This window comes from Dermacentor andersoni, chromosome 1 (assembly GCF_023375885.2).
Source record: "Dermacentor andersoni chromosome 1, qqDerAnde1_hic_scaffold, whole genome shotgun sequence".
In the NCBI taxonomy this organism is placed as follows: domain Eukaryota; kingdom Metazoa; phylum Arthropoda; class Arachnida; order Ixodida; family Ixodidae; genus Dermacentor; species Dermacentor andersoni.
Window position 1 is genome coordinate 128,410,663 of NC_092814.1, and position 14,676 is coordinate 128,425,338.

Below are 14,676 nucleotides of genomic sequence, written 5' to 3' on the forward strand. Positions count from 1 at the left end.
TTAAAATCGGTCCAGGAGGTTATCTCAGAAAAACGTTTTTGCATTTTTACATGTATTTGAATAGGCCGCGTCGGAGTTGGGCCCGATCTAAAGCTTCCTCTTAACCCTTTCAGGCGCCAAATAATTCTGTCCAGTGAACATTTTGTTTCAGGACACTTTTTGTACTTTCAGAATCATGAAAAACAAATTAGTGCAGCACTAATTAGGAACTTTAAATTTTTCATTCAGTTTTGTCAAGTGTAAGAATGTGAAATACATGCAAGAATTCTCTATGAGAATATAAGATACAAGAACATTAACTATTTCATGTCTAGAATACTTGGAAAGCACCCATCCAGCTAATTTACATGTATGCTGGATGTAAAAAATTCTGAAAAACAGTAAAAGAAGTGAAACCGCTATATCTGACGACTGATTAACACCAAGTGCCAAACACCCAGCCCTTTACTTTCCTTCCAACATGTTTTTATTAATACAGGTTCCATTATGAAGGTAATGCACATGATTTTATTATGACGCGACTATCCATGACAGCGCGGTAACACTCGTCAGGAAATGTGGCGCGAGTTCTGCCCTGCCAATGCAGCCAGTCGCCAGTTTACTCTGAGCAGTGGCTGCATAATGCATAACACGGCGCGATGGAGCGTTCGCTTGAACAGCGATATGCTATCAAGTTTTGCGTGAAGCTTGGAAAGGATGCAACCCAAACATTCCATATGCTTCAAGAGGCCTTCAAGGACAACTGCAATTGAAGGTCACAGTTCGGGAGGTGGCACAAGGCGTTCAAGGAGGGCCGGGAGGAGGTCCCCGACGAACCCCGTTCTGAACACCCAACAACGACCAGAACAGACGAAAATGTGGATCGTGTGCGCGCAGTTTTGCGTTCCGACCTGTGATTGAGCATCCAGCAAATTGCTGTCCACATTTGCGGTACATGGGATAGTGACCGAAAATCTGCAAATGTTCGAAGTCTGCACAAAGCTTGTGTCGAAAGTGTTGACGGAAGATCAGAAAGAGCTTCGAGTTTTGCGCTGTCAAGAATTGTTGGATTTGATTCGAAATGAGCCGGACTTCCTTAACTCTGTCATAAATGGAGACGAATCCTGGATGTTCGAGTACCACCCAGAATCGAAAAGGCAGAACAGCGAGTGGCACACAAAATCATCCACCCACCCCAAGAAAGCACGAATGAGCAATTCTCGCATCAAAACGATGCTCACTGTCTTCTTTGACGCCCGAGGAATTGTCCATTTTGAGTTTGTACCGCAGGGAGAAACAGTCAACTCGGCCTTTTACCTGGAGGTGCTCAAAAGATTGAAACGCCGGGTCGCGCGTGTGAGGGCTGACATCAAAGACATGGTCAAGCTTCACTATGACAATGGCCCCAGCCACACCATCCTTCATCGTTACGAACTTCCTGGCCCACAGCAACACCTCGGTGGTGCCCCATCCCCCTTACAGTCCTGGCTTGATTCCGTGCGACTCCCCCCCCCAACTGAAGAAAGCGCTGAAAGGAAACCACTGGGAAACCGTGGAAAACATCTAAAAGCATGTTACAGCGTTCATAAGAGACACTCCCGTCGAGGACTTTCAGGGTGCCTTCCAGGCTTGGCAGACACGTCTCCACAAGTGTATTGATGCAGGGGAAGAGTATTTTGAAGAATTTTAACCATTTGTACAGGTCCGGTCAATAAATCTACTTTTCCCAGAAAATGTGAATTACTTTCATAATGGAGTCTGTACACTATCCGCTGCGGTGGCTTAACAGCTATGGTGTTGCGCTGCTAACACAAGGTTACAGGATCAAATGCCGGCTATGGTGACTGTAGTTCGATGCGGCGAAATTCAAAAATGCCCGTGTCCCATGCATTGGGGGCATGTTAAAGATCCCCTGGTGGTCAAAATTAATCCGGAGTCTACTACTACGGTGTGCCTCATAACCAAATCGTGGTTTTGACAAGTAAAACCCCAGAGTTCAATTCAAATTATTAGTACACTGCACATATATTAAATTTTACAGCGCATGTCCAATCAGAAGTGTTTGAAAACGCTGGCGACACACTTAAAAAAATAATTGTTTTCCTCAGTGCTTATGCTTTTGATGCACTATGTCGGCATACACAATTTTGTACATAGCGCCTCAAGGAATGAAGATTTAAGATGGTGTTGGACGCTGAAACACGCAGCAGTTTAAGATGCTTCATCTTGCGCTATCCGGCAAAGTGCCAAACCTCATCTACCTCGATGCGGCAAGTGGTTCTCTGGGGCGCCACTGGCAGTTGTCCCTGCAGTATGAGTGTGAGTGATGTTATGTACACAGCAAGTTACACGTTGCTCATACCACACTGATTGTAGTCAAGTGTATTTACTTGTTGTTTTAAAGTGCCATTACTTCACCAAAGGGCAAATGAACACAGTAGAGATGGCAATTAAAAAAAAGAAAGCCCTTTCTTTATTTCGCTACAGCCAATGGTTCAGAGTGCCTTTATTATGTTGCCACTGGCAGTCACTGCAAGATACACCGTGGCCTTCCGAGTTGCTGAGACTGCACTAAAGTACTAAATTTTGCTACAATGCTGTAAGCAAACATAAGGTGAAAAGTCTACAGCATTGGCAGTTAGTCATGAAGTGCATGGCATTCAATAGCAGCATCAACCACCAGGAATGGCACACACTGCAATGTAGATCTCCTTCATGCATTTTCATGCTATTGTGCATTACACTCCTAGCTTACAAACTCAATGCTGGAGTGCTTAATTTGCAGGATTTCATTAAATACACTTAATGACAATATTTTAGTCAATGAAAATGTTTTAGGAGGCTCAACAGAACTAGTTTCTGAAGTAGTCAGTTCATTATACTTAGGAAAAAAATAACAGACAAGTCTTCTCAGCCCTCTCGTGCTCGTTTGTTTTTTGCACAGTGTCTTTTTCCTTAAGCATCTAGGAGGCAGTAGAGTTTCTCTGACCTGCTGAAACAAATAATCTTGTAATGCTCTATCTCAACTGTAATAAGCAAAGGCTGAACAATGAACAAGTTTAATTACAGAAAAGGCCTGGCCGGTGGCTCCCAATATGAGTTGCAAACTGCCGCTTGAAATCTCGCGGCCTTGCTATATAGGCTCCCTTATTGGCACTGGCGTTGCTCAGTCAACATCACCTGACGTCATGTACTGACATTCATCAAATACGGGTTACGATTGATGCCTTTTCCTGATGCTAATGCCTTTCGGCGCTCTTTGCGTTTGTGAGTGGTCAAGCGACGCTCCGCCCCAGGGGGAGCATCAAATGTGGCCACTCAGGAATGCGAAAGGTGTCAAAAGGCATCAGCATCAAAGAAAGGCATCGCTACAATATAGCGGCCATAATGTCAAAGCAATAAGTATTTTTACAAACAAAGTACCACAATTCATCACTACAGCTGCTGTTTAAAAATGCATCTACTGAACCATATAAGAGCTACTTACACTGAAAATCCTTGCGCTTGTCTGGTGGGAGATAAAAATTCAGTGTGCTTTCCCAATGATACTTGGCTACCAAGGGAGATGGTGCCCTGGAAACAAATGCGCTGTATTGTGAACAAGTAAAATGAATGTGAAGATCTCAGTTTTAGATGGGGTTTTTTAGGTTACTGATGCGCTGAAACGTTCTCAGCTTGACCAAGAAAAAAAACAACACAAAATCTTGAATATTTTCACTTTATTTCACATTATCTCCCTGTTCAACAAAGTTCACAGAATGTATCAGCCGCTCTTTAATCCACTAAAAAAATTGTGACGATTGCTGGTTTTTTTTTCAGGCTCTTTTTCAGGTTTGGGAACAAAAAATAGTTACACAGAGAAAAATCTGGTAGTAAAGAGGGTGGTCGATGTAGTTAAGTCCTAGTTTACGAAAACGAACCATTGTTCTTGCAAAAATTCGACACAACCCATCTCGCAATGACTGTCGACGGTCATGCATTTAGCATTCAATCAATATAGTGACCCAGCATATTGCCAGTGTCGAAACGAGTTATGTATCAGGCATGTACTGCAGCGGGATTCCTCCTCTTTTGTATTTCCTTAAGAACATTTGGCACCATCCAGCGACATTGCCGCAAAGTCTGCACATGGCGTCTGAAATGCAGTCAATGAAGTTCAACTAACTATCGAATATGACAATGTCATCACCCATTGAACTGCACTCATTGACGTGGAAGTGATCCCACTGAAGTGGAAAACATCTGAGCCCACTCTTTTCCAGGAAAAGTTTGGTTCTTCCTAAGAAGTAGTTTTTTTGGTAACCTCTTTTCTGTTAGCTGGCAAGGCATGTACCTTTCCATGCGTTCCTTGATATCCAAGATTAGGCCAGGCCAATAGACTCTCTTTCTCGCCCTCTTTTGACAGCTGGTCACACACAAGTGTCCTTCATGTATCTGCTTCAGGAGCCTTTTTCTCCATCACTTAGGGATAACCAACCAATTAACTCTGAACAACACGTTTTCATAGTTTATCTCTGAATGATCAAAACAACTACAGAGTTTCACTGAGCTCTTCGGTTGTGCTTGGGCATCCTTTCTTTGTGGCCTCAATTACCTCTTGAGAGAGAGAGATTTGTTTCATTCCGGCCCCCTTCAGCATTTCCTGCAAGATCTCTCTTGAAGCTGTCCATTGTTTCTGGTCACATCAGAACAATAGTTAGTACTTCAACATCTTGTGAGCAGATACCTGGATCTTTGCTGCTTGTACAGTCTCTGCTCAGCAGATCCGCAATAACTAGTTCATTGCCTTTTTAGTATGTTATTTTTGACACATACTGTTGTTTGTTAAGCAACCTTATCGGCAGACAAGATTGGGCATTGCCAAGTGGCTTTTGAGCAATGCTTCCTAGTGGCTTGTTATCCATTTCTATTGTTAATGGCCAACCATATAGGTATTGGTGGAATTTTTGGCATTCATAACTGATGGCCACAGCCTCTTTCTGTGTGAGGATAGTTCTGTTGAGCTTCAGTCATAGCAGCCGATGCATATGCCATTGGCCTCCCTCCGAGGAAGAGCACAGCTACTAATGTCTTTGAACTTGCATTAACAATAAGTATTATGAAGCCATTGACATTGGAGTAGTTTAGTGTTGGAGCACACTTCAATGCTTGCTTGATTTTGTCTAGAGCGTGTATCTGCGCATCGGTTCACAGGTACCCTGTGTCTTTTGTCACAAGCTTCCTCAATGGTGCCATTCTGTCTGCTAAGTTTGCGATAAATTTCTGCTGTATTCCCCCAAATAGCCTACAAGAACTGTCGTTCTGTCTGGTTTTCCTTCTTGTGTTGTCATCTTTTTTGCGCTTTGAGTCAAGTATGACGCAAGTAAGTGTATCAACCTTTTCAATCCTTTAAAAACAAGGAAAACAAACACTGAAATTCCTTGGATGACTTGGGACCTATTGAATTTATCATGTTGTGTGGCCACATTACGTCGACCAAAACGCTCTGGCGACTCAACAAAAGTCATGCAGTTCCTTAGCGCCAAAAGGGACTTTGGTGTTGGGCTGCTAAACACGAGGTCGCGGGATGGAATCCCGGCCACAGCGGCCACATTTCGATGGGAGCGAAATGCGGCCTTACACATGTACTTAGATTTAAGTGCACATTAAAAAACCCCAGGTGGTCTAAATCTACGAAGTCCCCCACTACGGCATGCCTCATAATCAGAAAGTGGCTTTGGCACGTAAAACCCCATAATTTTTTTCTAAAATGGATGCTGCAAAATAATTATATTACGAGGTAACCTTGCCAAAATTAGTGAGGACTAATCCCCATAAATTTTGGAAAGCTATCCTACCACCTGCGTCATCCTTGGACACGTTGATAATTAACAATGTTGCAGTTCATGATAAGCAGACAATAGCTTTTTCTTTTAACACCTACTTCCACTCTATCTTTACAATTGATGATTCGGTAATCCCCATTCTTGATTCTATTCCATACCCTCCAATCGACAATGTATCACTGTGTTCTGAGGCTGTACTTAACCTAATCTTAAACTTAGACACCAAGAAGTTGTGTGGTCCTGACAGTATCCGACTATTTTTCTCGTTTGATACTCTTTTTGATGCAGCAGATATCTAACAATTATCTTTAGAAAATCCCTCTCAACCACCACCCTTCCTCCCTCGTGGAAAATTGCTTCAATTCTCCTCTTATTTAAGTCAGGTAACGTTAAATTGTTATCTAACTATAGGCCCGTCTCCTTAACAGCACATTCATGTAAATTACTCGAACACATTATCTTTAAACATATTATGGAATTTCTTGGAACTAAAAAAAATTTATGCACTTTCCAGCATGGTTTTAGATGTGGCCTCAACACTATAACACAACTGACAGAATTCGTTCACATCAGCAGCTCTTTAGACATAGGCGACCAGATTAACGATATTTTTATAGACTTTTCAAAGGCCTTTGACACTGTCTCACACCCTAAACTTATGCACAAGCTATTCGTTATACTAAAAGATGCATCCTTGGTTGGCTGGATATCGAACTTTCTATCCTAGCACTCATAATATGTATGTTTCAACTCTACTAACTCACCCTTGATGCCTGTTTCTTCAGGGGTTCCCTAAGGCTCAGCACTGGGTCCTCTTTTATTCCTGCTTTATATTAATGATCTCCACCTACACACCTCAGTTAAAATACAACTTTTTGCAGATGATTGTGTTTTATATCATACAATTAAATCTCCAACTGATCATGTTGTCCTTAACAATTCTTTTGCTGACTTCTCTAACTGGTCCAAAGCATGGCAAATGAATATCAATGTTTACAAAATTGTCTCCAAGTCCTGGAGACAATATGTCATGGTCGAAACACATTGATGTCACCTGTAACAAGGCCCTTAGAAGGCTAGGTTACTTGCATCGAACGCTGCGCCCTGCTCCTCAAAAAACTAAACTTCCAGCATATAAAACCTTCAATCGCCCCATCCTCAAATATGGCTGCATTGTATGGAATCCATACAGACATTGGGATGTCAAAAAATTTGAATCAGTGCAAAAGAAGGCAGTGCGTTTCGTTTGTACGAGATGCGACAAGGACTTTTTGCCGTCTCTCATCCCCTACTTGGTGTCACTCCTCTTGCAGAGCATCGCAAACTCTAATTCCTAAAATTCCTTCACGCATTAACCAATTCTCCTCGTCTCTCCTCTAGATAACTATTTGACTTTTTTCACACCCTCATCTACAAGGAGTCACCATGCTCTAAATATTCCAACCTTTTTTGCCCGCACTGATGTGTTTAAATACAGCTTTTTTCCATCAACAATAAAGTCTGGAATTCATTACCGGGCAACATCCCTTCACTACCACTGAAAGAATTCACACAAGCTTGTTTATATATGTTTGTTGGTCATCCCACTCCTGCAATACTGAGGCTGCAGTATGTATAAATAAATAAATAAATAAATAAATAAATAAATAAATAAATATGGTGTTAGCAGCTAGGCCTTGTTTTTTGGTTTGGCTACTTGTCCAATGGCTGCTACCTTGTCCTGGTCAGCTTTGAGCCCTTTTGCAGTTATGTGGCCCAGGAACTTTACAACAGGCTTGTAAAAGATGCACTGGTCGTAGTTCAGTTTGGCTCTAGCATCTTTTAGGGCTATTATTACGTGTGTTGTGCGCTTCTTTAGCGATTGGCTCACTTCTGCAAACATCAGGATGTCATTCCATTGAGTTGACAGTGTTTTGAATTATTTCCAGAATTTTGCTGACAATTTGTTGGAAAACCTCTGGCACTGCTGCAATGCCAAAAGGAACTCTCTTGATGCAGTAGCTTCCACATGGGGTGCTGAAGGCTAGATACTTTTGTGCATCTGACGCTTTCATTTGCCAGAATCCTTTCTTCAGACCTAGAAGCGTAAGCCTCTTGGCACCCCTGATTTGCTTCCAGTTTCTCAGCGGGTAACACCACCTGTGAAGAACTTTGTTCCAGTGCTACCAGGCCGATGCAGACCTTTACATTGCCCCTCTGTTTTACTATAGCCATTATTGTGCAATTTTGCTTTGTTGTTTCATAAAGCATTTGTTGAGGCTCTCCAATACTGAAAATTGAGTTCGCCACTTCGAATGAAAATGTGCTAAAAACAAAATAATGTAATGTTACTGCATAGACATTAATTTGCATTTAAAAAATACAAACAATAGTTTTGACAGTGGCTAAATTGATATGTGCAATACCACAGAGGACTCCCTCCTGGGTACGCTCTAAAAACAGTTTGCACCCTTTGGGGTGTATATTTGTCCCACAACAATAATTGTCATCTGCCTTGCTTGAGTTTCCTTTCTTGAAAACTCAGCGCTAGCTACTTTCCTGTCGAAAATGCTGCGTCACATTGATAACGCGCATGCCGTTCGTGACTGGGAAGTACCGGGCTCGCAGCGTTAAAGAAAGGAAACGCGGGCAAGACAGATGACGATTATTGTTGTGGGACAAATATACACCCCAAAGGGTGCAACTGTTAGTGTAGTGCTTCATCCTTCGCAAAAATGCCCTCCACAGAGTCGCTCGTGTGTAATCGTTCAAACCTGCTCTTTTGCATGAGGAACGCATAATTAGGCGTTGAGCATGCCTGGGACAATGCGGCAGGAGTGTAGTAAACATGCACAAATGCTAATTAAGAAAACAGCTGCACTTACAAATGTCAGCAAGCACGCCATGTACAAGTGGATGTTACAAGATTATCAAGAGATATTGCCACCACCTTATGCGACATGCTGGCCCAGTGCTCCCTCTGAATCCTTGACTGCATTCACTGTATCCGCCACCCTACTTCTCCTCTGTATATCTAAGTATCCTTAATATGCATGCCTTTTTGGTGTCAATGCGAATATGGGAGTAATTTTCTACCGATGCCATCCCAACAGCTGGTCTCACTGTGTTCGTGATGCTGCCACTGCCACCGCTACAGTGAACACTAGCAGATGACAGGGTGCAGAAGGACACCTTTAAGATGTGTTCGCTCTCCTGACTGGTTGAAGAAGCCTGTAGCTTCCATAGTGCTGCGAGAAACTTCTGAAACAGAGTTTAGGCCCAGTTAGGCTGCCCTTTCCCCCTTTTGGTATGCTTCACTTCACGGCAGACAAGCTTCACTGCCTAACGAAGCTGCATTGCAGTGAAGCTGAATTTAAAAAAAAACGATCATCCTGTCAGTCCCTGCAAGGGAGATGCCTGCTGTGCACTGACGCACATCTTACGGGACCTTTGAAAAAGTTTATCTAATCCAATTACACTTCTAAAAGTCGAGTATTTTTTTAATGCGAATACCAAATAGCACAATATTCGAAACTACTATTGGGAGATTCAAATATTCACACACTACTTTTCAGCATTCCCATGAGCACTGAAGAATTGTGACATCCTATTATAAAGCAAATGATGAGCGAAGGGTGTCTGCTTAAGTTAATGGCAAACACTAGGACCAGGGTGCGAGACCGGGCTAGTTGGTATTCCATGATGAAGTGACTAGAGCAAGGATGGACACGGGACACTAAAAAGGCGACAAGGACCGTGTCCCGGGTCCATTCTTGTGCTAGTCACTTCAACAAGGACCAGCACAGTAAAAATTTGTCTATGCCAGACCATAGAATTAGTGCTGCTGCAGATACCCAGTCAGGAAGCTCAGTGGAAGGCAAGTGGCCACTCGCTCACTCTTTAGCCCCATGAGTGACCGAGCTCTTCCTATGCCCCTAAATGTCTTGTAGGGCTTCTTTAACGACAGGCTAAACTATTAGCATACTGTGCCTACATTACTCCTACAGTAAAAACTCCTAAGCCTAAACTTAAGGTTAAATAGGGCCTATTTCTTAAAGACTGCATGAAATCTCGCCACAATCAGCCAAGTAGCTCTGTACAATTAACAACCACAGTGCTGTTTTCATGAGTTCCTCAATGTGCATCCCTAAGAGACATCAGGGAGACAACGGCATTAAGAAAAATGAAATGAATCTTACCATGGAAATGATTCTCCTACAGTTTCCCAGTCAACTTCAGATGACCTGAGTGCACGGAGCTCATGCATTCTGCAAACATGAAATGCTCAGTAACTCCCCCACTTCCAAAACACCCCTAACACTGTGCACAGACAAATCGCATGACTATGGTTTACTTGACTCCTGACTGTGCTAAACAAGGATGCTTACTTTAGTAGTATTAGGCAAAAATAATGGGCATAAAGGAAATTATTTGGCAATGTTCTTGAGGATATGGCTAGGCGATGTACACACACAATGTACAATGGACACCAGTACATGCTACTATGATAATGTAATACAATAGAGATTTATTAATTCAGCTGGTTGAATGGGTTGAACACATGTCAGTCGAAAATGCCTACATAGCCAAAAATACCTGCCATAGCAAGATTTTCAAGCCAGAAAGACAGCTCACAATGAGTGATTACCCCTAGCAAAAAGACTGATAGAAATTTCTACAAGTCTCTTAGGGAATATGTATAGGTTGTACGGGTCCTTCTATGAGTCTGATATATATTCCTACCTGACCCATAGAACTCTTTACCATACTGGTAAGCAGCAAATAGATCTCACTGTGCTGCCTACAAGACCAAATAGGATGATGTATCAGTCTTTTAAACCCAGAGAGAGATCATCATACAAAATACAGAAATCCAATTGAGGCACTGATAAAGCATGTTAGAAATAACACACATGCTGGTGCCCACCAGCTTGAAATGTTTTTAAAATGAACTGTATATACAACCCCGAACGCATTGCCTGCCACATGAACAGATAACAAACACAGTTGGGATAGTGGAGTATCAAATGAAAATGAACTGTGTAAACTGTGCAATTACCAAAACTTTTTACAGCTTGTGTGCAGATATATTATTCTAAACATGTTTCAACGTTTTCAAAGCACTGCAACATTACTTAGTCTGTGAAACTACATTGGGGAAGTTGCATGAGACAAGTATCAGTCCATTTATGCAGCAGGTGTGCTCCAGTTCTTTTAATACAAAATTGCATTTACAAATTTTGTGAGACGGATGTGCAACATTTAATGCATATCCAAATCAGGGTTACTGTTGCAATAAAGTTTATTTACAAAGGCAAAACAAAGCAGTTTCAAGACTGTAGACACTAACTGCAGCTCTAACATGTCAGTCTGAGTTTGTGAATGCCATAAATTAGACACTACCAACATGATTTCATTAAAACTTCTTTCTGGGCTAGTTGGTGCATACTTGATTTGAAAATTATAACAGTGCTAACACATGCATCCACAAAGGAACAAGGACGAGACACAAGCGACTTGACTACCAACATGACTAGGGACTAGGGCTTTAGCCACATTTAAACAAACACATAAGAGGAGAAACACAGACTGAAGTACCAACATCACCATGCCCATTTGTGCTCACAGGTGCTGCATAGAACGTCATGTCTAATTGGCACATGTTTTTATTATATTCCAACTTCATATGAAGCTATTTTCTCCAGACTATGCGCTTTTGCATACGTCCCAAAAGTGTTGTAATATGTGACAGAATACAAGTGAGCTTGTGCAAGAAGAACAAACTGGCATGGCACACTGACAGGAAGCAAGGAAACAGGACAAGCATCGCTATTGGTACAAGATCTACAGCAATACATCAGAACATGACAATACAGCATTATTATTCAAGCAAAAGTGAGTACAGATCTGAGAACTTATTCAAGTAATAACATGGATTTACCATTTTTAAAACCACATATTCATGAACAAAAACAGGCACACATCAAGCGCACATATTTCAAAATCAGAAGACACAATTCTTCACTGGGTGCTAGTTCAACCACTGCATGTCGAAATGTGTAAGAGCAGTGTAACCTGTGTAGCCTTCACCACGTGACAGCGAAGAAGACTATCAGCAACAGGCTTCATATATAGTGTTTGGAGTCTTTGATTCAAACCGTAATACACTGTTCAGATAAAATTTTAGTTTGTTTGTTTCATTCAGAAAAAAGGCAGTGTCTTGGTCATACCGCCACAGTTAACGGATAAACTTCCACCAGCTAAAATAACAAAGTGAGGAAGAAGAATGCATGGTGTGAAAGTGATACTGTTGTATCAAGTAACACAACTGCTCACTTAAGGCATCATTCAGCTGCTTTACATGCCTCTGCATACAGACTGAGAAGCTTTACCTCTTCACCATCTGCTAGTGAAGCACTGTTTGTTCACTGTGATCACTCACTCAAGGCAGTCTCTTGGTTAAGTAGGGTCCTTCGCCACATGTAAGGACACCGACCCGAAACCATGCATAAATCTTGTAAAATACTGTCATGTTTTGGCTACCGTGACTGTTCATCAGCAGCTGCATCACTACTGCCAACATGCAGACCATGCAATTCCCCAAGCACTTGCTCAACAAGAGTACAATAATGACGAGTGGCAAATTGGGCTAGCTGCTTCATTAGGAAAACAAGGAGCTATCGCAAGAAAAAATAAAAGCTCTAGAATTTTGATGGCTCTGGCTTGTTTAATATATTCAAACGTCAAAAAGCTGATTCTTACAAAATGCCGTCAAGCGTGGTGCACTGTTACCAACTGCTGCTTTTTAAAGCTATAACCTGTTATTACCAGACATTCATGTACCATGGCTGAAGACCTACTATTCATCGTTACCATGTCTTGAGCTTGGCAATTAGTCTCTTTCATATAGGTTTGGTATTGTCGATACAAAAATATTGTGGTCTATTTCCATAAACACACAAAGGTGCATAACTTCGCTGGGTGTTACATAAACCAGCAGCTCTTCTGACGCAGACTGAAAGGTGCTTTGCATGGAGAATTTCAACAGGAAACAGTTTCTGGCATTGCAGAATTATACAAGGATTCGCTCCAGTAAGAATTCTACAAAAGAGAAAAACACACCTGAGAAGCTGACAAATGCACTGTTGTTAGTCTTTGTAGTCCGAGTGTAGTGGAGAGAGTGGAATGGTTTGTTGGTTGATGTCCATTCGGTAATATTCAGTGACACTTGTTGAGTGACAGCAACGGCTGTGGACTATAGCCTGTTTTTTACTTTCATCCAAGTTCAGGCACAGCTTTCCAGTGCCTAATGTTACGATCAGCCTGCAGGGGTACAGCTCTGCAAACCTAACTCTGCCTGCTGCAGTTGTTTGATCGACCCGCGGGGGTGGCGTCCTTCAGAGAACCGGTGACGCCGACAGCGCTAACTGACCATGCACTTCCTTCGGAGAACTGGAGACCACAGCAATGTTAATCCACCACGCGCCTCCTTCGGAGATACGATGGCAGCAGGGCTGGCCACATATGGCGGACCATGTATTGTTGGTTGATTTGCCGAGGCCTTCATGGTCTATTTGCAGCAAGAGAGCTTCTCTAACAAAGGGTGTTTTGCGGTGCGTTCCTTGGGCCCCAGGATTCGTCACAGTCTGCTGACACTCGTGGTGGCTACCGGAGAAGTCAGCTCTGGAATTAAGAGGCGCCAGCTGGGGTCAAGCATGACAACGTGGCTACGAGGACCTGCTCAACTCGGTGGGTTCTGGGAATCCAAAGTGGGTATGTGAGTGTGTGAGTCCTCCCCCTCAAAGGCGGGTCGACTACACCCCAAAGACTGTGGACGGTCCGATTGGACGGAGGTTGGACAGCAGTTTTCCCTCCCCTAGGGATCTACGGAGGACAGAGGCTTTTTAAGCAGCAGTTTGTCGGCTGCTAGGAGTGTGCTTGGTGCTTGGAGCTCGTGTGCTGTATGCTTCGTCTTTCGGGCTCCATTTAGGAGCCATGCTACACTGTTGAAATGTATCTCATGTTTTAATGTAAATATGTAAATAAATTCTGTACTCCTAGTTCCTCCCAAGTTCCTCCCTACGACCTCCAACCATAACATATGGATGGTAGCGGTGAGATCGGCCTACAACTCGTAGACAACAATGAGAGCTCACGGTCTTTGGGCATGGCGACCGACCGGTATCACGATCAAGTTGGAGGCGACTTGGGATTGACCACCTCTTGCAACTGACTGGATACGGCCGAGAAGGACTGGTGATATGGTGCTGCTTCAGTGGGTAAGCGTTTGGTTTTGGCTGTACGATTTACCAGGCTTCAATTTCTCTGTGTTTGTAAATTTGAATCGCTAGGGAACTTTTAGTAGTATTCCGATTCGCGTGGGTATCGCAGCAAGTATTGTCTGACAGCAGAGCCAAAGCTTACAGTAGCGACCATGGTCCTATCGTGTTTGACGAGAGCTGACCTGTTGTGGTTGTGTGAAGAGGCCGAGGTAGACGTAGAGGAGGACTTGAGGAAAGCAGAAATTCGTAAAACCATTCTCCAAAGTGACAACGATTTGAAATTAATCAACATCTAGATAACCAAATTCTAAGCAAGAAACAGGAACAGGAAGCAATTAGGCAAGAACAGGAAGAAATGGGGCAGAAACAGGAAGAAGCTAGGCAGAAGCTGAAAAGAATTTTGCAGCAAGAAGGCCTAACAGAAGTAACGAGGCAGTATGTTGCTGCATTGAACAAAGAGATTCAAGGTTTGGAGCAGTCAATCGAACAAAGTCAACAGCGGCTTTAGAAATCTGTAGGCTGGACGCAGCGAAAGTGGGAGGAAGTCGATAGCAGATTTTTGGTCGAAAGCCGAGAGTAGTAGTACCTGTGAGACTAGCATGTTCATAGGC

At 42.7% G+C, this 14,676-nt stretch overlaps 1 protein-coding gene across 1 annotated transcript in view; it reads right to left on the reverse strand.

The window, feature by feature from the left end:
* The window catches only part of LOC126544140 (uncharacterized), a 159,493-nt gene that overhangs the window by 15,993 nt on the left and 128,824 nt on the right, over window positions 1–14,676 (reverse strand). The window contains exons 10-11 of the mRNA XM_055062015.1: window positions 9,983–10,051; window positions 3,467–3,552 (exon numbers count right to left, since the gene is read on the reverse strand). Of these exons, the coding sequence (XP_054917990.1) occupies window positions 3,467–3,552; window positions 9,983–10,051 (155 nt within the window). The remainder of the gene's footprint in view (window positions 1–3,466; window positions 3,553–9,982; window positions 10,052–14,676) is intronic.